The sequence below is a fragment of the Mobula hypostoma genome, chromosome 19, assembly GCF_963921235.1.
Source record: "Mobula hypostoma chromosome 19, sMobHyp1.1, whole genome shotgun sequence".
Classification (NCBI taxonomy): Eukaryota; Metazoa; Chordata; class Chondrichthyes; order Myliobatiformes; family Myliobatidae; genus Mobula; species Mobula hypostoma.
Genome location: NC_086115.1, coordinates 60668365 through 60695257, shown reverse-complemented (window position 1 = coordinate 60695257; position 26893 = coordinate 60668365). Strand labels below are relative to the sequence as shown.

Here is a 26893-nt window from a genome sequence, read left to right as displayed (position 1 = left end):
TGCACCTTTCTCTCTATACATCCTGATCCTTCTATTATCACAAACATCTAACTCCTTCTTCAAAGATTTCTGCTAACAAATGGAGCTTATTCCCATCTTTCCTCCCCAGATCTATAAAGCCTCCATACAAACAAATGGCTCACACACCCTTAACTATGTTTAACCTACTTACAGGATCTTGAGCAGATTGCTAGTTGAAATATTGTGACTCTTAATAAATGCATTATCGTTCATCATAGTCTCTGCTACAAGATAGATGGCTTGTCATCACATCTTCGGCATTTCCACAATCATGTGTCAAAGTCACAGATTATTCATTTTTATACAGAAATACTGGTATTTAGGCTAGCAGGGTGGAGATACATCTCTACCAAAGGAGATGTTTGGTGTTCCGTCCCTCCGCTAGCCTGCAGGTCACCAATGGCAAAGGTCTAGCCACCTGCTTACCCCCCACTCCATTCAGGGTCACATGAAGCCATGGGAGCAGATGGTGGATGGACGTATGACCAACTGGTGCATATCACAAGGCCTACTTATGCAACCACTGATGCCAGGCAGACCATCTCTGGAGCATATTGATAATGGCTGGGGTCACTCATCTTGTAAAGACACTACCCATAAGGAGGCAAGGGTAAACCACTTCTGTAGAAAAACTTGCCAAGAACAATCTTATCATGGAACCAAGATTACCTATGTCATACGACACAGGACATAATGATAATGGCTGGTACTTACAAGAATATTGTATACACGAGTAGAACATTCAATGTCATTAACGATAATAAAAATCTAGAACAAACCCAAAAAAATGGATGATAGTGTCATTGCAGGAACTACATTAAAGACAAATAGTCCCTTTCAATGATAAACAGCAGTATTATAACTGCCATGGACAGCCCCAAATCCAGCTGCAAAAAAGGGCATAGGGCTGGCAACCCTATTCTGCAAAAACTATGACCTAAAATGTGATCAGATATTCACACAAGTCCTAAAACTAAATACAGAGAACCCAATTAAACAATAAACACGAAAATATTATACTTTTTCATTTATTTATTGAGAAAAATGATCCAACATTACATGTAAACAACAGGAATTCTGCAGATGCTGGAAATTCAAGCAACACACATAACAGTTGCTGGTGAACGCAGCAGGCCAAGCAGCATCTATAGGAAGAGGTGCAGTCGACGTTTCAGGCCGAGACCCTTCGTCAGGACTAACTGAAGGAAGAGTGAGTAAGGGATTTGAAAGTTGGAGGGGGAGGGGGAGATCCAAAATGATAGGAGAAGACAGGAGGGGGAGGGATGGAGCCAAGAGCTGGACAGGTGATAGGCAAAAGGGATACGACAGGATCATGGGACAGGAGGACCGGGAAGAAAGACAAGGTGGGGGGGGGAACCAGAGGATGGGCAAGGGGTATATTCAGAGGGACAGAGGGAGAAAAAGGAGAGTGAGAGAAAGAATGTGTGTATAAAAATAAGTAACAGATGGGGTACGAGGGGGAGGTGGGGCATCAGCGGAAGTTAGAGAAGTCGACGTTCATGCCATCAGGTTGGAGGCTACCCAGACGGAATATAAGGTGTTGTTCCTCCAACCTGAGTGTGGCTTCATCTTTACAGTAGAGGAGGCCGTGGATAGACATGTCAGAATGGGAATGGGATGTGGAATTAAAATGTGTGGCCACTGGGAGATCCTGCTTTCTCTGGCGGACAGAGCGTAGATGTTCAGCAAAGCGGTCTCCCAGTCTGCGTCGGGTCTCGCCAATATATAAAAGGCCACATCGGGAGCACCGGACGCAGTATATCACCCCAGTCGACTCACAAGTGAAGTGTTGCCTCACCTGGAAGGACTGTTTGGGGCCCTGAATGGTGGTAAGGGAGGAAGTGTAAGGGCATGTGTAGCACTTGTTCCGCTTACACGGATAAGTGCCAGGAGGGAGATCAGTGTGGAGGGATGGGGGGGACGAATGGACAAGGGAGTTGCATAGGAAGCAATCCCTGCGGAATGCGGGGGGGGGGAGGGAAAGATGTGCTTAGTGGTGGGATCCCGTTGGAGGTGGCGGAAGTTACGGAGAATAATATGTTGGACCCGGAGGCTGGTGGGGTGGTAGGTGAGGACCAGGGGAACCCTATTCCTAGTGGGGTGGCGGGAGGATGGAGTGAGAGCAGATGTACATGAAATGGGGGAGATGTGTTTAAGAGCAGAGTTGATAGTGGAGGAAGGGAAGCCCCTTTCTTTAAAAAAGGAAGACATCTCCCTCGTCCTAGAATGAAAAGCCCCATCCTGAGAGCAGATGCAGCGAAGACTGAGGAATTGCGAGAAGGGGATGGCGTTTTTGCAAGAGACAGGGTGAGAAGAGGAATAGTCCAGATAGCTGTGAGAGTCAGTAGGCTTATAGTAGACATCAGTGGATAAGCTGTCTCCAGAGACAGAGACAGAAAGATCTAGAAAGGGGAGGGAGGTGTTGGAAATGGACCAGGCAAACTTGAGGGCAGGGTGAAAGTTGGAGGCAAAGTTAATAAAGTCAACGAGTTCTGCATGCGTGCAGGAAGCAGCGCCAATGCAGTCGTCGATGTAGCGAAGGAAAAGTGGGGGACAGATACCAGAATAGGCACGGAACATAGATTGTTCCACAAACCCAACAAAAAGGCAGGCATAGCTAGGACCCATACGGGTGCCCATAGCTACACCTTTAGTTTGAAGGAAGTGGGAGGAGCCAAAGGAGAAATTATTAAGAGTAAGGACTAATTCCGCTAGACGGCGCAGAGTGGTGGTAGAGGGGAACTGATTAGGTCTGGAATCCAAAAAGAAGCGTAAAGCTTTGAGACCTTCCTGATGGGGGATGGAAGTATATAGGGACTGGACATCCATGGTGAAAATAAAGCGGTGGGGGCCAGGGAACTTAAAATCATCGAAAAGTTTTAAGATTTAAAGTTTGAGAAGTGTCACGAACATAGGTAGGAAGGGATTGAACAAGGGGGGATAAAACCGTGTCGAGGTATGCAAAAACGAGTTCGGTGGGGCAGGAGCAAGCTGAGACAATAGGTCGGCCAGGACAGGCAGGTTTGTGGATCTTGGGTAGGAGGTAGAAACGGGAAGTGTGAGGTGTGGGAACTATAAGGTTGGTAGCAGTGGATGGGAGATCCCCTGAACGGATAAAGTCGGTGATGGTGTGGGAGACAATGGCCTGGTGCTCCTTAGTGGGGTCACGATCGAGGGGTAAATAAGAGGAGGTATCCGCGAGTTGTCGCTGTGCCTCAGCAAGGTAGAGGTCCGTAAGCCAGACTACAACAGCACCCCCCTTATCGGCGGGTTTAATAATAAGGTTAGGATTAGTGCGGAGGGAGTGGAGAGCAGAACGTTCCGAAGGAGTGAGGTTGGAATGGGGACAAGGTGCGGTGAAGTCGAGACGATTGATGTCCCGTCGGCAGTTAGCGATAAAGAGATCCAGAGCAGGCAGAAGACCAGAGCGGGATGTCCATGAAGAAGAGGAGGGTTGAAGATGGGAGAAGGGGTCATCGGTGGGGGTGGAAGAGTCCTTGCCGAAGAAGTAGGCTCGGAGACGGAGACGGCGGAAGAAAAGTTCCGCATCATGGCGAACACGGAACTCGCTGAGGTGTGGGCGAAGGGGAACAAAGGTGAGGCCCTTACGGAGGACAGAGCGTTCTGCCTTCGACAGTTGAAGGTCGGAGGGGATGGTAAAGACCCAGCACGGATAAGAGCTGGGATCAGAGGCGGGAAGGGGGAGGTTGGGGGTGTCAGTGGAGAGGGGAGGATTGGGGTGAGAGGAAGATGGAGCCTCTGAGGGCCCAGGAGCTGACGGTGGGATCTGAGGGAGACGGGATTGCAGAGTATTGCTGGGGGAAGGGGAGATGGGAGTTACAATAGCAGCACATAAAGACCCGGCCTGGAGTTCAAGGCTGGAATCTTGAGAGCTGGGATCAGAGGCAGGAGGGGGGAGGCTGGGGGTGTCAGTGGAGAGGGGATGGTTGGGGTGAGAGGAAGATGGAGCCTCTGATTACATGTATTCATTGGAAGAAGTATGTGAACCTTTGCTTTCAGTAAAGGGCATGACCAAACTCCCTTGCACAGCAATAACTTCAACCAAATATTTCCGGTCACCGTTGATCAGTCCTGCACATCGGCTTGGAGGAATTTTTGGCCATTCCTCCATACAAAATTGCTTCAACTCTGGTGGGCTTCCTTGCATGAGCTGCTTGTATCAGGTCCCTCCATGACATTTCTATTGGATTAAGGTCAGGACTGTGACTCGGCCATTCCAAAAAGTGAAATTTCTTCTACTTTCACCATTCTTTTCAAGACTGACCGGTGTGTTTTGGGTCATTTGCTAACAAATACATGTAGTATTAGATCACTTTTCTCAATAAATAAATGACCAAGTAAAATTTTTTGTGTTATTTATTTAATTGGGTTCTTTTTATCTAGTTTTAGGACTTACATGAAGATCCGATCACATTTTAAGTCATATTTATGGAGAAACAAAGAAAATTCTAAAGGGTTCGCAAAATTGTAGCACCACTGTATGCCTCAGTAGACATGATAGGCTTCAGTAAGTAAGTAAGTAAATCATTTTATATTAAGAAACAAAAGGAGAAAGGGCTGCACATGAGAAACCAAGGTCGTAAACAGTTCATTCTGAGCTTCTCAAATTACAAGATAATTGAGAAAAACAGATGTACAAATGTGGGTAGACATATTAGAGAAGCAAGAGAGAAACTTATTCAATATAAGAGAGTACACAGATATTATTGGACACCAACTAGACTCTACAAAATGGGGATTGTTGATAATAATATATGCTGAAAATGTGAAAATGAGGTGGGTACATATTTTCACATGATTTGGGAGTGTTCCATGGTTGGTCCATTTTGGTGCAAAGTTCTTGATTTGTTGGGGAGTTGGTCAGGTTCCACACTGCCCTTGTGCCCACGGCTTTGTCTCCTGGTTGATAGGACAATGATACCTAATGTAAACAATGACAAGTTCACTATTTTAAAGGTGGGTCTCATTACAGCTGCAAGAATTATATTGCAAAACTGGAAAAAACCCAGATGTCCCACTGTGAAGGAATGGACTGAGGAAATGATTAAGATTTCATCATATGAACACATGTTGGGAAGAATTAACAGTGAGGGAAAAGTGCAGGACGTGTGAGATCAATTTTGGTTGTATGTTAGTTTAAACTTAAATTAGAACTTCTTTCTGTTCCTAAGTTTTACCTGTTTTCCTGTCATGGGATGGCTGTGTAAATATGCTGTACTCTATCTGCTCTATGATATGCTGTGCTGCTTTGTAAAATAAGAATAAATATTAATAAAAATTTGAATTACAAAAAAAAGAAAAACAGATTTTAATTCACGGATGCCAACAATGAAAAAATTCCATCTTCTCAGAAATTCTGAGTTTCACAGTCCTTGCATCAGTAGTCATATTGCCAATATTTCAATCCAAAATAGCCTCAAGAGGGCTGCAGCAGAAAGAAACAGCTTCCAACCTGTTACATGCATAGCTGGTTTAAGACAATGTTGCATAAAAAATATTCTACTCTCCAAAGATGATTGAGTGCAACTAACAACAGAAAATATTTAATTGAGAATGATACCAAGCTTTAAGATAAAGTTTACTTAAGGACAACATTTTTGCTTTCACTAAGCCCTGGAATTTTTCTCCATTATATTTTATTAAAAATAAATATTGTGGCATCTTAGTGAATCTGAGATTCTGTAATTCATGAAAGCAATTTGAGCAATAGTAATATTTCAATTTCAGAGCAAAAGTTGCCTGGGTGCCCCATGGTGTTGTTATTTCATGTGCAATGAACTGTATGAACTACGTAGTTTGTAGAAATGGTAATCTTTTAATAGTCAAACACCATCATCCAGCTGGTTGTACTCTGACCCAGGTTATAAGATTGTTGGGTGAAGTTATAATGTACAGTAAAATATCTATTAAAGATGCCATTTTTCAGATGAAACATCAAAATTAGGTCCACTATCTCTCCTCAAATTGGCTTTTAAAAGAAATAAATTACACCAAACTAAGGAAAAGTGAATTTTTAGCCCCAACCAACAATTATCATCAAAATGGTCATCTGAAAAATGGTACCTTTAATCGAGAAATAAAGAATACATTCAACGGTATGTTTGAAGGGTCAGGCTGGATATTATGCAGAAGCGGTTAGATTAGAACTTCAACCCACAGCCTGATAAGCTAATCATGAAACAACGACAAGATAATCTGCAGTTATCGTTACCTCACTACAGCACTAAAGTGAAAGGTATATTTTGTGGTGACTTCTGGAATGGAATCAAGTCCATAACATTCTGATTCACATCAAATAAAACTTTTAAAATTGAATAAGCATTACACCATGTTCAATCTGTCCAAAGATAAATCAAATATAATAATGAGACATTTATCAACAACTGTATTGTGGTTATGGGACTTTCTGCCAAGCTCATCAGCACTGGAAATTAACTTCCATTATTGGCATGGAAGGCCATTGAATTTAAGAGGATTTCTCATGCAAATGCACATTCCAACTTTCACGACAGTTTGAAAACAGCAGACCTCAATATTTTGATCAGCATTTGAATTGTCCCCTAACTGAATTGAACAACTGCCTTCCATAAATATTACATGTACCCATGTCAAATTAGGTCTTTGCTTTAAAGTTGACTTTGCAATAAAATTCTCAATACTAAAAAGAGTAAGTTGAGGGAACACATACCAGTCCTCATCGAGGGATCAGAAGTGAAAGAAGTGAGCAATTTCAAGTTCCTGGATGTCAATATCTCTGAGGATCTATCCTGGGCCCAACGTATCGATGCAGTTACAAAGAAAGCACAACAGCAGCTACATTTCATCAGGAGTTTGAGGAGATATGGTATGTCAAAATGATGACACTTGCAAATTTCTACAGATGTACCGTGGAGAGCATTATAACCATCTGGTATGGGGCGGGGGGGGGGTCACTACACAGGTCCAAAATAAGCTGAAGAAAGTTGTGAACTCAGTCAGCTCTGTCAGGGACAGTAACCTCCCCAGCATCCAGGTCATTTTGAAGGAGCAATGTCTCAAAACGAAAGCATCCATCAATAAGGAACCCCATCACCCAAACATGTCCTCTTCTCATTACTACCATCATGGAGGGGTTACAGGAGCCTGAAGACACAAGCTCAATGACTCAGGAACAATGTCTTCCCCTCTGTCATTAGAATTCTGAATGGAAATTAAACCCATGAACACTACCTCACTACTTCTTTCTTCTCTTTTTACACTACTTATTTAACTTATTAATATATACATTTCTTTTTGTAATTTACAGTTTTTATTATGTGTTGCAATGTACTGCTGCCACATAACAACAAATTTCACGATATGCACTAGTGATTTTAAACCTGATTCTGATTTTGAATTATGCATTCCAGCATGACAAGGATGTTTCATGCTTCAGGTGTGATAGAATCAGAGAGGTAAGAGGGGGAGGTGTTGCATTACTTGTCAGAAAATATTACAGCGGTGCTTTGGCAGGATAGATTAGAGGGCTCATCTAGGGAGGCTATTTGGGTGGATTTGAGGAATGGGAAAAGTGTAGTAACGCTTATAGGGGTGTATTATACACCACCTAATGGGGAGCAAGAATTGGAGGAGCAAATTTGTAAGGAGATATCAGATATTTGTAGTAAGCACAAGGTTGTCATTGTGGGAGATTATAATTTTCCACACATAGACTGGGAAGCTGATTCTGTAAAAGGGCTGGGTGGTTTGGAGTTTGTAAAATGAGTGCAGGATAATTTTTTGCAGCAATACATAGAGGTATGAACTAGAGAAGGGGCAGTGTTGGATCTCCTGTTAGGGAATGAGACAAGTCAGGTGACAGAGGTATGTGTTGGGGAGCATTTCGGGTCCAGTGATCACAATGCCATTAGTTTCAATACAATTATGGAGAAGGATAGGACTGGACCCAGGGTTGAGATTATTGATTGGAGAAAGGCTAACTTTGAGGAGATGCGAAAGGATTTAGAAGGAGTGGATTGGGACAATTTGTTTTATGGGGAGGATGTAACAGAGAAATAGAGGTCATTTAAAGGTGAAATTTTGAGGGTACAGAATCTTTATGTTCCTGTTAGGTTGAAAGGAATGGTTAAAAGTTTGAGAGAGCCATGGTTTTCAAGGGATATTGGAAACTTGGCTCGGAAAAAGAGAGAGATCTACAATAAATATAGGCAGCTTGGAGTACATGAGGTGCTCGAGGAATATAAAGAATGTAAAAAGAATCTTAAGAAAGAAATTAGAAAAGCTAAAAGAAAATATGAGTTTGCTTTGGCAAGGAAGGTAAAAATAAATCCCAAGGAGTTTCTACGGTTATATTAATAGCAAAAGGAGAGTGAGGGATAAAATTGGTCCCTTAGAGAACCAGAGTGGACGGCTATGTGCGGAGCCAAAAGAGATGGGGGATACTTTGAACAATTTCTTTTTTTCGGTATTCACTGAGGAGAAGGATATTGAATTGTGTAAGGTAAGGGAAACAAGTAGGGTAGTTATGGAAACTATGATGATTAAAGAAGAGGAAGTACTGGTGCTTTTAAGGAATATAAAAATGGATAAGTCTCCGGGTCCTGACAGGATATTCCCTGGGACCTCGAGGGAAGTTAGTGTTGAAATAGCAGGGGCTCTGACAGAAATATTTCAAATGTCATTAGAAACAGGGATGGTGCCAGAGGATTGGCGTACTGCTCATGTGGTTCCATGGTTTAAAAAGGGTTCCAAGAGTAAACCTAGCAATTATCAGCCTGTAAGTTTGACGACAGTGGTGGGTAAGTTAATGGAAAGTATTCTTAGAGATGGTATATATAATTATCTGGATGGACAGGGTCTGATTAGGAACAGTCAACATGAATTTGTGCGTAGGAGGTCATGTTTGACAAATCTTATTGAATTTTTGAAGAGGTTACTAGGAAAATGGACGAGGGTAAAGCGGTGGATATTGTCTATATGGACTTCAGTAAGGCCTTTGACAAGGTTCCACACAGAAGGTTAGTTAGGAATGTTCAATCATTAGGTATTAATATTGTAGTAGTAAAATGGATTCAACAGTGGCTGGATGGGAGATGCCAGAGAGTAGTGGTGGATAACTGTTTGTCAGGTCGGAGGCTGGTGACTAGTGGTGTGCCTCAAGGATCTGTACTGGGTATTGGATGAGTAAGTATGCAGATGATACTAAGATAGGTGGCGTTGTGGATAATGAAGTAGGTTTTCAATGTTTGCAGAGAGATTTAGGCTAGTTAGAAGAGTGGGGCTGAAAGATGGCAGATGGAGTTTAATGCTGATAAGTGTGAGGTGCTACATTTTGGTAGGACTAATCAAAATAGGACACACATGGTAAGTGGTAGGGCATTGAGGAATGCAGTAGAACAGAGGGATCTAGGAATAATGGTGCATAGTTCCCTGAAGGTGGAATCTCATGTGGATAGGGTGGTGAAGAAAGCTTTTGGTATGCTGGCCTTTATTAATCAGAGCATTGAGTATAGGAGTTGGGAGTGTAATGTTGAAATTGTACAAGGCATTGGTGAGGCCAAATTTGGAGTATTGTGTACAGTTCTGGTCACCAAATTACAGGAAAGATGTCAACAAAATAGAGTGAGTACAGAGGAGATTTATTAGAATGTTACCTGGGTTTCAGCACCTAAGTTACAGAGAAAGGTTGAAACATAGAAAAATAGAAAATAGATGCAGGAGTAGGCCATCTGGCCCTTGGAGCCTGCACCACCATTCAGTATGATCATGGCTGATCATCCAACTCAGAACCCTGTACCTGCCTTCTCTCCATACCCCCTGATCCCTTTAGCCACAAGGGCCATATCTAACTCCCTCTTAAATATAGCCAATGAACTGGCCTCAACTGTTTCCTGTGGCAGAGAATTCCACAGATTCACCACTCTCTGTGTGAAGAAGTTTTTCCTCATCTCGGTTCTAAAAGGCTTCCCCTTTATCCTCAAACTGTGACCCCTCGTTCTGGACTTTCCCAACATCAGGAACTATCTTCCTACATCTAGCCTGTCCAATCCCTTTAGGATTTTATACGTTTCAATAAGATCCCCCCTCAATCTTCTAAATTCCAGAGAGAATAAGCCTAGTCAATCCAGTCTTTCATCATATGAAAGTCCTGCCATCCCATCCCAGGAATCAATCTGGTGAACCTTCTTTGTACTCCTTCTATGGCAAGGATGTCTTTCCTCAGATTAGGGGACCAACACTGCACACAATACTCCAGGTGTGGTCTTACCAAGGCCTTGTACAACTGCAGTAGTACCTCCCTGCTCCTGTACTCGAATCCTCTTGCTTACCACTCGCCTTTTTCACCGCCTGCTGTACCTGCATGCCAACTTTCAATGACTGGTTTACAATGACACCCAGGTCTCGCTGCACCTCCCCTGTTCCTAATCGGCCACCATTCAGATAATAATCTGTTTTCCTGTTCCTGCCACCAAAGTGAATAACCTCACATTTATCCACATTAAATTGCATCTGCCATGAATTTGCCCACTCACCTAACCTATCCAAGTCACCCTGCATCCTCCTCACAGCTAACGCTGCCGCCCAGCTTCGTGTCATCCGCAAACTTGGAGATGCTGCATTTAAGTCCCTCGTCTAAGTCATTAATATATATTGTAAACAACTGGGGTCCCAGCACTGAGCCTTGCGGTACCCCACTAGTCCCTGCCTGCCATTCTGAAAAGGTCCCGTTTATTCCCACTCTTTGCTTCCTGGCTGCTAACCAATTCTCTATCCACATCAATACCATACCCCCAATACTGTGTGCTTTAAGTTTGCACACTAATCTCCTGTGTGGGACCTTGTCAAAAGCCTTTTGAAAATCCAAATATACCACATCCACTGAATCTCCCCTATCCACTCTACTAGTTACATCCTCAAAAAATTCTATGAGATTCGTCAGACACGATTTTCCTTTCACAAATCCAAGCTGACTTTGTCCGATGATTTCACCGCTTTCCAAATGTGCTGTTATCACATCTTTGATAACTGACTCTAGCATTTTCCCCACACCGATGTCAGGCTTACCGGTCTATAATTCCCCGGTTTCTCTCTCCCTCCTTTTTTAAAAAGCGGGGTTACATTAGCCACCCTCCAATCCTCAGGAACTAATCCAGAATCTAAAGAGTTTTGAAAAATTATCACTAATGCATCCACTATTTCTTGGGCTACTTCCTTAAGCACTCTGGGATGCAGACCATCTGGCCCTGGGGATTTATCTGCCTTTAATCCCTTCAATTTTCCTAACACCACTTCCCTACTAACATGTATTTCTCTCAGTTCCTCCATCTCTCTACTATTTCTGGAAGATTATTTATTTGAACAAGTTAGGTCTTTATTCTTTGGAGCGTAGAATGTTGAGGGGGGACTTGATAGAGGTATTTAAAATTATGAGGGGGATAGATAAGAGTTGACGTAGATAGGCTTTTTCCATTGAGAGTAGGGGAGATTCAAACAAGAGGACATGAGTTGAGAGTTGAGGGGCAAAAGTTTAGAGGTAACAAGAGGGGAAACTTCTTTACTCAGAGAGTGGTAACTGTGTGGAACGAGCTTCCAGTAGAAGTGGTAGAGGCTGGTTCGGTTTTGTCATTTTAAAAAAAATTGGTTAGGTATATGGACAGGAAAGGAATGGAGGGTTATGGGCTGAGTGCAGGTAGATGCGACTAGGTGAGAGTAAGAGTTCGGCACAGACTAAAAGGGCTGAGATGGCCTGTTTCTATGCTGTAATTGTTATATGGTTTTATGGTTATTTAATACGAAATGTGATTTGCCTGTATTATCTGTCTTTTTTAAGGCAGCATTGACTTTTGCTGATATTTAATAACAAAGACTTTAACTATGTTATGGAATTGTTCTCATTTGACCCCAAATAGTTCCCTTTCTGTATAACCATTTCCTCAAAACTCTAGGATTCAGAATATCGGGATGTTTGAAAATAATACCATCAATCATCTTTATATTTCATATTTCAAAAGGGACCCAAGAGGCAAGTTTTCCCACACATATGGTGGTGGAATGTGGAACAAGCTACAGAGGAAGTGGTAAAGGCAGATAACAAGTATAGCGTTATAAAAAAAATATTTGGGAAAGGGAAAATATAGAGGGATACAAGCTAAAAGCAGGCAAATGGGACTAATTCAGGCAGGCACTCTGGTTTGCATGGATGAGTTGGTCCGAGGAGCCAACTTCTATACTGTTTGATCCCGCTCCAAAATCTTAGTTAGTTGGGAGAAAAGAATTTTCAGTACTGAATTTTCTTTGTATTATATTACCTGAATCATGTAAAGTTCTATTTCTTTGCCTTTACCCATCACAAGGCTGCGTGCTTAATCCCCCGCTCTATTTGCTTTAAACTTATGACAGTGTGGCTAAGCACAGCTCCAATGCCATATTCCAGTTTGCTGCTTACACCACTGTCATTGCCCAGATCAAAGGTGTGATCAATCAGCATACTGGAGGCAGAGTGAAAATCTGACTGAGTGGTGTCATAATAACAACCTCTTACTCGATGTCAGTAAGACCAAGGAACTGATTGTAGACTTCAGGAGAGGGAAACCAGAGGTCCATGAGCCAGTAATCATTGGATGATCAGAGATGGAGAGAGTTAGCAACTTTAAATTCCTAGTTGTTACTATTTCAAGGATCTGTCCTGGGCCCAGCATAAATGCAACTCCAAAGTAAGCACAGCAGTGCCTCTACTTCCTTAGGAGCTTGCAGAGATAAGGCATAACATCTAAAACTTTAACAAACTTCCCTTGATATGTAGTGGAGAGTATACTGACTGCCTGCATCACAGCCTAGTTTGGAAACACCAATGCCCTGAACAGAAAATACAACAAAAAGTAGTCCATCACAGATCAAGCCCTCCCAACCATGGACCACTTACCACATCTACAAGAAACGCTGTCATAGGAAAGTAGCATCCATCATCAGGAATCATGCTCTCTTCTGACTGCTGCCATCAGGTAGAGGTACAAGAGCTTCAGAACCACTAGGTTCAAAAACTGTTACTACACCCAAACTATCAGGCCCTTGATCAAAAGGGGATAACTTCACTCACCTTCCCTTGCCCCATCATTAAAATGTTTCCACAACAATAGACTCACTTTCAAGGACTCTTCACCTCATGTTCTCGTTATTTATTGCTACTTATTTGTACTTGCATTGCACAGTTTGTTGTTTTTTGCACTCTAGTTGAATGCCCTAGTTGTGCAATCCTTCAATGATCATATTATAGTTATTATTCTATAGATTTGTTGAGTATGCCCACAAGAAAATAGATCTCAGGGTTGCAGATGGTGACATATATGCACTTTGAAATAAAATATACTTTGAACTTCGAACTTCAAAATATGCAAACACAATAACTTTCCAAAATTTGGTTTCCTAATTATTTGTGTGCCACATAAATGTATTATATTAAACATCAGAAAGTGCTCCAAGGCAGGTTAAAACAAAATTTAGCACTGAACCTATAGTACTGAGATAAGAGGTATAGATGTCAATGAGCATCTTAAAAAAGGAGAAAAGTACTGACATGTAAGAGGTTCAAGGAGGAAATTCTTGAACTTGCTCTTGATAAAGGAACACACATTGCCACAAGTGAGGCAAACAGAAAAAGCTCAGACCTAACAACCAACATGAGTTAACATTTAAAACATTGTCCCAAGCCATAACTCTATTTTAATTATTTAATTCTACGTGTCAACAAAAAGTCCAAGCAGATATTTTATTTACAATCTGCTGGTTGAAGTTACATGCATTAATTCTCACGCTTCAACTAGTAGTATAATACTCAGGCTACAACTAAAACTTTGGATTGACATTTACCCGATCTGAAGACAAAATATGAAAATAAAAACACTCCCCATTTTCGCTATATGCTCAAATATAAATGCTGAACATTAATTGTACTTACGAATAAAAAATATTGAATCCAGTTAAATTATAAGCAGCATCACTAAAAAAGTGCAGTAATGCATAGCCTGATGTGGTAACTACTTCAGGTACAGTCTCATTTCCACGCAACTCTGGAACTATTAGGCCACTGTGGAGAGCACAAACGTTAATGTCAGGATGAGATAATAGCATCTTAATATAAACATCTTCATCAGAAAAAAGTATCATACACTGCAGCATTATAAGGCATAATGCTGGAAAATTGGTTTGCTCAAGATTAGTGGCAATTGAGTACAGCACAGCAGCAAGCTCTTTGACCCATCCAGTCTGTGTCGAACCACTTAAACTGCCTACTCTCATCGACCTGCACCTGACCATAGCCTTCCATACCACTACCATCCATGTACCTATCCAAACTTCTCTTCAATGTTGAAACTGAGGTCGTATGCACCACTTGTGCTGGTAGTTCATTCCACACTCTCATGACCCTCTGATTGAAAAAGTTTCCCTCATGCTCCTCTTAAACTTTTCACATTTCACTATTAAACCATGACCTCTAGTTGTAGTCCCAACCAACCTCAGTGGAAAAAGCCTGCTTGCATTCACCCTATCTATACCCCTCACAATTTTGTATCCTCTGTCAAATCTCCCTTCAATCTTCAATGCCCACTGGTAACATCCTTGTAAATGTTCTCTGTACTCCTTCATCCTCAATTACATCTTCAGGGCAAGCTAATTTGGATTATTTCAAATAATTTAAAAATTTCAATAATTCATTAAACACGAAATATACTGCCAAGAAACAATGCTGCCCATATGCTTAAATTAGAAACAAGTACTTGCTAATATTTCCTTTATAACTAATTCTCCCCCTGGACTGTTGGCAACAAACTTCTGCAGACCATCAGAAGCCAAGTACAACATTCTGATCTCTGATCTTCCTTTAAAATTAAATTAATCATGTACGAGAGCCAGATGGAAACTGAGCAGCTACCACAACCACATGGCACCAAATACCACTTCTATAAATAGTGCAATAATGTTGCAACAAAAGAATTTCAACCCTGCAGACCTAAAACACGTCTTTCAAAGAGCTATACACCCTTCTATCACAACCTTGTAAATTATTCTATTTTAAATATCTCCCTTATTTCCTCTTGAAAGTTGAAATCAAATCAGTTTTCACTCCCATTTCATGTGCTGTAATCGTAACAACAGTATGCTGCACTAAAGAAATTCTCATCTCCCCTCTTTGTAAATTACCTTAAATTTACCTGGGCCTAGTTATCAACTACCTTGTTAATGGAAACACTCTTATTAACGATCTATGGCGTTACAATTGATAAATCATAAACACAAGATGTTTTGCAGTTGCTGGAAATCTTGAGCAGCACACACAACACACACAAAATGTTAGAGGAACTCAGCAAGGTGGGCAGCATCTATGTAAAACAGTTAAAGTTTTGGGCCAGATGAAAGGTCTCAGCCCGAAATGTCAACTGTTTATTCCTTTCCACAGATGCTGCCTGACCTGCTGAGTTCCTCCAGCATTCTGTGTGTGTTGCTCTGGATTTCCAGCATCTGCCGAACCTTGTGTTCATAATCAAGAAATATTAATTTTCTTGACCATTATTAGTATTGTGAGAAAGAACAATGGTATTGTCATCACTGTTTCTCAGGCATTCTGAATTAATACTTCCCTTATCTCAATTCACATTTAATTTTGATGAAAGCAAACAAAATCTATTTTTCAGCACAACTGCAACATATACTACCTGTATACATCTCTTAACGCCTTGAAATGCTTCAGATCATAAAAGGCAGCCCCGCATAATTTGACAAATCATTTTCCTAGTCACCTATTCAAGCTGCTGAATTTAATTTATTGACAAGCTTTGTTCATGTCCATCAGTTCAAACGCTCCTTTAGCATAATCAATGCTACATACCACAGCTCTTAAAAAGAGAAGCTGAGAAAAAGAGATTTTGGCAATTCCTGTCAATTCAACATCAGTATCAACACAGTCAGAAGAATGATGAAAAGAACAGTTAGTTTGGCACAAAAGAAAAGTAAATGTAATCTTATATTTAAAAACAAAACAACAAAGTACTTCATTCACATTAGGGAGAAGCAAACAGTACAAAAATCGAATAAAAATAAACTAAACTCAAAATGACAAAGTAACCGTAAACAGTTGTCTTGCTTTGTGATTCAACATTCATCAGCATTTCTTACTCAGCACAAGAGGGCACTGCTCTCCACACTTTGAACATCAATTGCTCACACCTTCAGTTGAGTCGACTAATTAGTGCCAACAAATCAAACGAATCATGCAATCTTCAGAACAATGCAGAATTAAAATATTTTAAAACCATAACATAAAGGAGTAGAATTAGGCCATTTCGCCCATCGAGTCTGCTGCCATTTCATCATGACTGATCCAATTTTCTTCACAGCCCCTATCTCCTGCCTTCTCCTCGTATCCCTTCATGCCCTGACCAATCAAGGATCTATCAACCTCTGCCTTAAGTACACATAAAGACTTGGTCTCTACAGCTGCCTGTGGCAAAAAATTCCATAGATTCACCACCTTCTGCTAAAGAAATTCCTCATCATCTGAGTTCTAAAAGGATGCCCCTCTATTCCGAGGCTGTGTCCCTTGGTCCTAGACCCTCCCACCATAGGAAACATCCTCTCCACATTCACTCCATTAAGACCTTTCACCATTCAATAGGTTTCAATGACGTCACCCCTCTTTATTCTGAATTCCAGTGAATACAAGCCCACAGCCATCAAACCCTCTTCGTATTGCATTCAATTCTGGAATCACTTTCGTGAAGCTCCTTTGCACCCTCTCCAGTTTGAGCACATCCTTTCTAAGGTAAGGGGTCCAAAGCTGCACAACAAGGGGCACAATACTCCAAGTGAGGCCTCACCAATGCTTTGTAAAGTTTCAACATTACATCCTTGCTTTTATATTCTAGTCCTCTTGAAATGAATGCTAACATTGCGTTTGCCTTCCTCAGTACTGACTCAACCTGCAAATTAATCTTTAGGGAATCCAGCACAAGGACTCTCAAATCCCTTTGCATCTGATTTTTTTTTTGTATTTTCACTGTATTTAGAAAATAATCTATCCTTTCACTTCTTCTACCAAAGTGTATGACCATACACTTCCCAACACTGTATTCCATCTGCCATTTCTTTGCCCCTTCTCCTAATCAAGTCCATCATCCAAAATCATTGATATATAACGTAAAAATAATTGATCCCAACACAGACCCCTGTGGAACACCACTAGTCACCGGCAGCCAGTCAGAAAAGGCTCCCTTTATTCCCACTCTTTGTCTCCTGCCAATCATCCACTGCCTTATCCATAATAGGATCTTTCCTATAATACCATGGGCTCATAGCTTGTTAAGCAGCCTCGTATGTGGCACCTTGTCAAAGGCTTTCTGAAAATCCAAGTGCACAACATCAACCCGTTCTCCTTTGTCTATCCTGCTTGTAACTTCTTCAAAGATTCCATCGGATTTGTCAGGCAAACTTTTCCCTTGAGGAAATCATGTTGACTACAGCCTACCTTATCATGTTCCTCCAAGTACCCTGAGACCTCATCCTAATAATTAACTCCAAAATCTTCCAACCACTGAGGTCAGACTAACTGGCCTATAGTTTCACTTCTTCTGCCTCTCTCCCTTCTTGGAGTGAAGTGACATTTACAATTTTCCAGTCTTCCAGAACTATTCCAGAATCTAGTGTTTCTTGAAAGTTCATTACTATGCCTCCATGATCTCTTCAGCCACCTCTTTCAGAACTCTAGGGTGTACACCATCTACTCCAGGTGACTTATCTACCTTCAGATCTTTCAGTTTCCCCATGAACCATCACTCTAATTCTAATAACTTCACACTTCACACACTTCATGCCCTCTGACACCTGCAACTTCCACAATGAAGACTGATGCAAAATAGTTACTTGATTCATCCGCTATTTTGTTCTTCCCCAGTTTTCCAGTGGTCCAATATCCTCTCTCCCCTCTTTTTTACATTTAATCTATCAGAAGAAACTTTTGGTATCCTCTTTAATATTATTGGCTAGTTTACTTTCATATTCCATCTTTACCTTAATGACTTGTTTAGTTGCCTTCTGTTGGTATTTGAAAACTTCCCCATTCTCTTAACTTCCCACTAATTTTTGCTGTATTATATGCCCTCCCTTTGGCTTTTATGGTGACTTGACTTCTCTTGTTAGCCATGGTTGTATTACCTTTCCTTTAGAATACTTCTTCCTCTTTGGAATGTGTATATCCTGTGCCTTCTGGATTGGCTCCAAAATTTCCAGCCATTGCTGCTCTACCATCATCCCTGCCAGTGTTCGTTATCAATCAATTCTGGCCAACTCCTCTCTCATGCCTCTGTAATTCCCTTTACTCCACTGTAAGACCAATATATCTGACTTTAGTGTCTCCTTCTCAAATTTCAGGGCGAATTCGATCATATTACAATTACTTTCCCCTCAGGGTTCTTTTAACTAAAGCTCTCTAATCAATTCTTGTTCATTCCATAACATCCAGTCCAGAATAGCTGATCCTCTGGTAGGGTCAACCACGAGCTGCTCTGAAAAGCCATCCCATAAGCACTTTAGAAATCTCCCCTCCTGCAATCCAGCACTAACCAATTTTCCCAATCTACCTGCATATTGAAGTCCCATGTAACTATTGTAATATTGCCTTTTTGGCATGGATTTTCTGTCTCCCATTGTAATTTGTAGGCAACATCCTTACTACTGTTTGGGGCTCTGTATATGACTCTCATCAGGGTCTTTTTACCCTTGCAGTTCATTGCTCTAACCATAACGACTCAACATGTTCCGACCCTATGTCACCTCTTTCTAATTATTTGATTTAATTCTTACCATCACCATCCTCTCTTCCTCCTGCATATTCGTTCGATACAATGTGTATTCTTGGACATTAAGCTCCTAGCTATAACCTTTCAGCCATGATTCAGCTACAACATCATACCTGCCAATCTGCAACTATGCTGCAAGTCTATCTACCTTATTCATACACTGCGCGCATTCAAATACAACACCTTAAGTCCTCTATTCACCCTTACCGATTTTCTCGCACTGTACTCAACTTTTTCATTCCTAACTTACCAACATCTGCCTCCACAACCTCTCCACTAACTGTTCCCCTCCCCTTGCAACTCTAGTTTAAACCTAGTTTAAATGTTGCTAGCTAGCTTTGAAAACAGGAAGTCCCTAAGGGCAGAGTGAAATTTTCAATGTTTCCCCATCCCAGGAACTTTTTAAAAACATATGGTATGAAACAAAAACATTAAATACCTATCAAATAAAAGGTTAAAAGACAAGATGACTTATTTAGTTTGTTTCAGAATTTACTCTTTCTAAGACCCAATCCCTTGGTCCTGTACAAATGTTAGTGGATTTTGTTTAAACTTTACCCAAAAGGAGTGGGGCATTCGTTTAACACTTCACCCAAAGAGGACACCTGCAGCACTTCAGGATGCAAAATTGCTTGAAAATTCTGTTTAAATTAAATGCTCAAGTCTGCAGAGTTGAAACAAGAGTTAATTCTAAATGCAAAGACTCTGTGTTAGACATAAAACAACAGAATTAACCCTTCAAATATTTGCATTGCAAATTATCTATTAAAAATCATCTAAGACCTCATTCAACCTACTAACATTGGGACAAAAGTTACAGCAGAACGTTTGAAGATCACATAGAAAGTTTGAAGTCACAAAATTATCAAGCATACCTGAATACAGCTATCAAAGGTGCATATATTGAATCGCCATCATATACATACATATGGTCCCAGCTACATTCAGTGGCAAAGTGATTAAATCTTAACCTTAATACTGCATTTGGACTGCAAAAGAAAAAAGAACTTCTATTAAAGTGAGTTTCAAAGTCTTCCTACATAAATGACTATAATAAAACATTTTAACCGATACAAAACATTTAAAATAATAAAAATAATAACTCAATTTCATCCATATTTCACTGCACAACAAAGATTTTGCTTCCTGAATACTTTTGGTGTATCTTCTGAATTTTGGGCTGCTGATCGTGAAAATCACCATGAAAATTCCCTATCACACAGCATTTTTTAAATCTTTTATATTTGTTGTTTCAATTCATAATTCAAGTCAAAATAACTGATGCCAAGATTAAGGAAGTTATTTTTGTTGGTCCACAAATCAAACAGGTAATCAATGACAGGCAATTCGAAGAACTTCTAGTGGGAGCAGAGAAAAATCACATGGAAGGCATTCAAGGATGTTGATGAAAATTTTCTTGGCAACTACAGACCACCAAACCATATGCAGCTGGTTGCCAACAAGCTTCAAGCATACAAAACCATGAAGTGAAACAAGTCACTAAAGGTTCATTTTCTCCATTTCCATTCAGACTTCTGCCCTGCAAACCCTGGCGTTTTCAGTGACGAGCATGGTGAAAGGTTTCACCAGGGCATTGCAGTCATGGGGAAACAGTATCAGGGCAATTAGACTCTATCAATGCTAACTGATTATTGTTGGAAACTTAAGTGAGAAGGTTCAGACACTGGCTACAAACAAAAATCATTAACAAAGCATGTTTAGCTTAGTTGAATTATTGCAGTGCTTCAGCACTGTTGTGCAATTAAACGTATTATATTCAATAATAGTTAATTTCTTGTTTCTCCAAATTCCTACATGATACAAGTAGTCTGAAATCATATTTGTGTTCAGCTTCAAGCAGTCTTTTTGATAAACAAAAAGAAATTCTGAGGGAGCAACACTTATATAAAAAATTATTGTGCAGTGTTTTCAGTCTTCCAGGATATACCCAAACAAAATGATATAATCTTTCACAACATTTTTTTAATAGCTTCCATTAGGTCTTTTCTCCTGTAACAGCTATGCAAGCCACATTCAGTTAGTGCCACATTAACCCCATGTAAAGCAAACAAACAAATGCAAGCATCTCTCTCATTAGTTCAAAGTGTATTTTGAGCACTTCATATCAAAGTAGTCCTAACCACTAAATTATCATTGTTAACGTCCTCAATCGTCATCTTATATTAAGTTACTTCTTTCTCTTTCATTTGATTGCTCTCAATACACTTGATCACAATTTTCTCATGTAATAATGTTAATACATCTAAGGAACTTAGGGTTCCACTTACATAGAAACATAGAAAACATAGAAAATAGGTGCAGGAGTAGGCCATTCGGCCCTTCGAGCCTGCACCGCCATTTATTATGATCATGGCTGATCATCCAACTCAGAACCCCGCCCCAGCCTTCCCTCCATACCCCCTGACCCCCGTAGCCACAAGGGCCATATCTAACTCCCTCTTAAACATAGCCAATGAACTGGCCTCAACAGTTTGCTGTGGCAGAGAATTCCACAGGTTCACCACTCTCTGTGTGAAGAAGTTTTTCCTAATCTCGGTCCTAAAAGGCTTCCCCTCTATCCTCAAACTGTGACCCCTCGTTCTGGACTTCCCCAACATCGAGAACAATCTTCCTGCATCTAGCCTGTCCAATCCCTTTAGGATCTTATACGTTTCAATCAGATCCCCCCTCAATCTTCTAAATTCCAACGAGTACAAGCCCAGTTCATCCAGTCTTTCTTCATATGAAAGTCCTGCCATCCCAGGAATCAATCTGGTGAACCTTCTTTGTACTCCCTCTATGGCAAAGATGTCTTTCCTCAGATTAGGGGACCAAAACTGCACACAATACTCCAGGTGTGGTCTCACCAAGGCCTTGTACAACTGCAGTAGTACCTCCCTGCTCCTGTACTCAAATCCTCTCGCTATAAATGCCAGCATACCATTCGCCTTTTTCACCGCCTGCTGTACCTGCATGCCCACTTTCAATGACTGGTGTATAATGACACCCAGGTCTCGTTGCACCTCCCCTTTTCCTAATCGGCCACCATTCAGATAATAATCTGTTTTCCTATTTTTGCCACCAAAGTGGATAACTTCACATTTATCCACATTAAATTGCATCTGCCATGAGTTTGCCCACTCACCCAACCTATCCAAGTCACCTTGCATCCTCTTAGCATCCTCCTCACTGCTAACACTGCCACCCAGCTTCGTGTCATCCGCAAACTTGGAGATGCTGCATTTAATTCCCTCATCCAAGTCATTAATATATATTGTAAACAACTGAGGTCCCAGCACTGAGCCTTGCGGTACCCCACTAGTCACCGCCTGCCATTCTGAAAAGGTCCCGTTTATTCCCACTCTTTGCTTCCAGTCTGCTAACCAATTCTCCACCCACACCAATACCTTACCCCCAATAGCGTGTGCTTTAAGTTTGCACACTAATCTCCTGTGTGGGACCTTGTCAAAAGCCTTTTGAAAATCCAAATATACCACATCCACTGGTTCTCCCCTATCCACTCTACTAGTTACATCCTCAAAAAATTCTATGAGATTCGTCAGACATGATTTTCCTTTCACAAATCCATGCTGACTTTGTCCGATCATTTCACCGCTTTCCAAATGTGCTGTTATCACATCCTTGATAACTGACTCCAGCAGTTTCCCCACCACCGACGTTAGGCTAACCGGTCTATAATTCCCCGGTTTCTCTCTCCCTCCTTTTTTAAAAAAGATACTTTTACTTAAGTATCTTTCCTGGATACAGTTCTTTATTACTAGTGAAAGAGTGCTTAATCTGCTCCTTGCATACGGTGCTGTGCAAAAGTCTAAGGTACATGTAAATAAAAACCATAAAGTAAAGATGCTTTCAAAAATAATGAAAAGTTTCTAAACATCAAAAAAATTTATAAAGAGCAGTAAACAGTACAAAAAAAGAAATTAAATCAGTATTTGGTGTGACTGTACTGTGCCCTGGGTGCACTGTCATGCAGTTTTATAAGAAAATCCAGCTGCTAGGTTGGTCCAAGCATCTTGGAGAACTTGCCAAAGTTCTTCTGCAGACTTTGGGTGTCTCGCTTGCTTCTGCCTCTCTACATAATCCCCGACAGCCTCAATGATGTTGAGATCAAGACTCCAAAGTGGCCATACCATCTGTTGCAGAACTCCTTATTCTTCTTTTTGCTGAAGATAGTTTTTTTGACCTTGGCCATGTCTTTGGAGTCATTGCCCTGCTGCAGAATGACCTTGGGACTGATCAGACATCTCCCTGATGGTATTGCACGATGGATGAGAATCTTCTCAGCGTTGAGGGTTCCATTAATTCTGACCAGATCACCAACTCCATTTGCAGAAATGCAGCCACAACCTGCAGGGAACCCTGCAGTGCTTCACTGTTAGCTGCAGACACTCATCCATGAAGCGTTATCCAGCTCTTTTAGAGACAAACTGCCTCCTGTATGAGACAAAAATTTCAAATTTTGACTTGTCAATCCCAAACACTTGCTGCTACTGTTCAACACCCCAGTCTTTGAATTTTTGTATGTAGGTGAGTCTCTTGGCTTTGCTTCCACTTCAGAGGAATGGTTTTTTGGCAGCAACTCTTCCAGGAAGACCACTTCTGACAAGACTTCTCCAGACCTCAGACAGGTGAACTTGGGTTCCAGTGGTTTCTCTGAGTTCAGAGCTGATAGCAGCACTGGACTTTTTCCGATTGAAAAGGGATATTAGTTTGATGTATCTCTAGTTTGCTGCACTCAGTTTCCGGGCCAACCACTGTATTTCTGGTCCTCAATCGTGCCCGTTTCTTTGTGCTTCTTCAGAAGAACTTGGACAGTACATCTTGAAGTTCCTGTCTACTGCAAAATTTCTGCTTGGGTAAGATCTTGCCGAAGCAGGAAGACCACCTTGTGTCTTTGAAGGTTAAACTGTCACATCTGCACACCCTCACTTTCTGTTCTTCACCTAGTTTGATTCCTTCTCCACCTATTTCTGTTTCAATTATTCAGTTTAGTTCATTCAACTCATTATGTCATTGATCACTAGTACCTTCATGCTATCTTTGCTTAATCCTGCACTGGGCAATGTACCTACAAAGTAATCAAGTTTTGTATTTGAAAAGCAGTCTATTACTTAACAAATGGTTGTCATGTATTGAACGGTAAGATCAGTTAATATAGTTTGACGCTTGTCAAGTAGTGATGATGTCATCAGTCTGGGACAGAACAACACGTGATGTGAGGGAGCATGGAAGTGAGAATGAGAAATAAAGACACGTTTAGAGCATGAAATGTCAGTATGTACTATTTAATTAAGTACTCAGATAGGTTGCAAATACACAACAATGGTGGCTAGGATACAGACTTTAAAAAGTGAGTTTAACATCAGTCGACGAGAATGGAGAAATCTGGATCCAACACTTCCAATGTTTTACAGAGCCAACTACACTAGGTCTGAGATGGACACAGTAGCTCAACTCACTTGAACTTTATGCCATTGGTAAACGACTGATAGTGGATAATAACACAACAAATAATAAAAAACAAAGATGATGAGCATTACTATTGCACTTTGCAGAACCAGTTATGCAGGAAATATTCTCAACGCTACCAGTCACGGGACAAATGACTACATGACAGTGGTGGGTGCATTGAATGCTTACTTCATTCCCTCAGTCAACACCACGTCTGCCCAGCAGCACTTTCATCAGCTTGCCCAAAAACAAGGTAAGATGAGATGGTTCAACAGTTCTCTGAGCCTTCGGCAGGCAGCAAAAGACTGTAATTTTCTAATTGACACAGACAACCAAATCAGGGATGCCATAGTGGTAAGCATGAAGTAAGCATTCAGCGCATCCACCGCTGCCATGTAGTCACTTGGCCCATGACTGGTAGCACTGACAATATATCCTGCATATCTGGTCCTGCATAGTGTTGGCGTGTGGCCAAGTGATTAAGGCACTTGTCTAGTGATCTGAAGGTCGCTAGTTTGAGCCTTGGCTGAGGCAACGTGTTGTGTACTTGCGCAAAGCACTTACCCACACATTGCTCTGCGACGACACTGGTGCCAGGCTGTATGGGTCCTAATGCCCTTCCCTTGGACAACATCGATGGCATGGAGAGGGAAGAATTGCAGCATGGGCAACTGTCGGTCTTCCATACAATTTTGCCCAGGCCTGCAGCTTGGAAACTTTCCAAGGCACAAATGCATGGTCTCACAAGACTAACGGATGCCTATTATTACAGTGCCATAACTTAGATTATGTGCTGAGAAAACCACTGGAGAATATGCAGGGGCTAATGCTTTCCTACACACTGGAAATAGGGGCACAATGTGAAAAAGTAGAGGAACAATTATCAGCCATGTCACTCCAAGGGAGCCACCCAGAGACTGTGTACTATGTTTCACACCATAAAGACACAACACATGGCGAAGAGATGGAGGGAAAAGAAAGTCTACTAATACAAATGAAATGAAATGCTGCAGATGTGAAAACACAGATCACCTGGGTAGAGATCACCTGGCCCAGCTCATGGACAGACATGCAGAAAACGCACTGGAAAGGGCCACTTTGCAAAAATGTGTGGAACAACAGGATTAGTGAGACATGAACAGAAGGAATTTGCATTCTGTTAGTTAGACAGAGTCATCTGAAAGATTTACTTTTTCTGTAGGGGTGTTAGTAGATTCAGGAGCCAGAAGTAATATTCTGGGTGAAAATGTGTGTGAAGAACTTGTCAGAGAAGATAAAGTGCCATTCATATATTCCTAAGCAGAAGGGAAAGCTGCAACCATATGCATCTAGCACACCACTGGGGGTCGAGGGGGTATTTGAATATGACCTAAGTATTGGAAACAGAACAGACCAGGCTTAGTTAATCATGATAAAAGGCAACGGTGAACCACTCCTAGGTAGAGAAACAGCTACGAAATTGGGCGTGTTAAAGAATGGAGAAAAAGTGTCAGTAGTGACAGGCGTTAAAGAGTCACTTCAGCTGCCGTACCCAAAGCGTCTGAAGAGATAGGAAAGCTGAACACTCAGCAGATCAGTCTGTACACTGATCCAAAGGTAAAGCCTGTGGCGCAGACACTCAGATGCATACCTTACAACTAAAGGGAGATGGTTGAGAAAAAAATAAACAGTTAATGAAAATGGGCATTATTAAGAAAGTTGAAGACCCAATTCCTTGGGTTAACACAGTAGTAATTTTACCAATCCTGACAAGGGCATCAGAATGTACCTAGACATGAGAAGGGCAAATGAAACAATTGTGAGGGAGAGATACCCCATTCCAAATGTAGATGTCAAAACTCCAGGTTATGAATGGAGCTGCTAGACTTGAAATGGGGCTATCACCAGCTAGACCTAACTCTGGAATCTAGAGAGATAACCACATTTGTCGTGCATAATGGGGTGTATAGGGACAAGAGACTGATATTTGATGCGTCGTCAACCAGTGAGCAGTACCAGCACGAGATAGCAAATGCTTTAGCTGGAATTGAAGGAGATGAGAACATCTCAGATGATGTGATTGTACATGCACCTCACCAAAAACTGCATGAGGAGACACTGCATGCTCTTAAAGAGACTCACAGAGTGTGGACTGACACTGAATGCGGAGAAGTGTCAGTTCAAAATGGACAGACTAGTTTATTGGGAACTCTCTTGTCACAGAAAGGCATCGGACCTACTGAGGAGAGCATGCAAGCTGTTATGGAGGCTCATGAACGACAAAGAGCCACAAAAGTGAGGAACACACACAAAATGCTGGAGGAACTCAGCAGGTCAGGCAGCATCAATAAAAATAGTACAGCTGACATTTTGGGCCAAAACCATTCCATTGACTATACTTTTTTCCTAGATGCTGCCTGGCTTACTGAGTTCCTCCAGCATTTTGTGTGCATTGCTCAGATTTCCAGCATCTGCAGATTGTCTCTTGTTTGTGACAGAAGTGAGAAGTTTCCTCTGTCTTGTTGGCTACAACAGCAGATTCATACCACAGT

The 26893-nt window shown here is 41.3% G+C and overlaps 1 protein-coding gene across 12 annotated transcripts in view; it reads right to left on the bottom strand.

Moving 5' to 3' along the window:
• atrnl1b (attractin-like 1b) overlaps positions 1–26893 on the bottom strand; it is a 1086143-nt gene that overhangs the window by 940082 nt on the left and 119168 nt on the right. For 11 of the 12 annotated variants that reach the window (XR_010021036.1, XM_063072023.1, XM_063072024.1 and 8 more), the window contains exons 3-4: positions 19766–19879; positions 13997–14125 (exon numbers count right to left, since the gene is read on the bottom strand). The exons of the other annotated variant lie outside the window; for it this stretch is intronic. Coding sequence is in view for 10 of the 11 variants with exons in the window: in XM_063072023.1 (XP_062928093.1) it covers positions 13997–14125; positions 19766–19879 (243 nt within the window). In the remaining variant the exon portion in view is untranslated. The remainder of the gene's footprint in view (positions 1–13996; positions 14126–19765; positions 19880–26893) is intronic. 12 annotated transcript variants of the gene reach the window in all.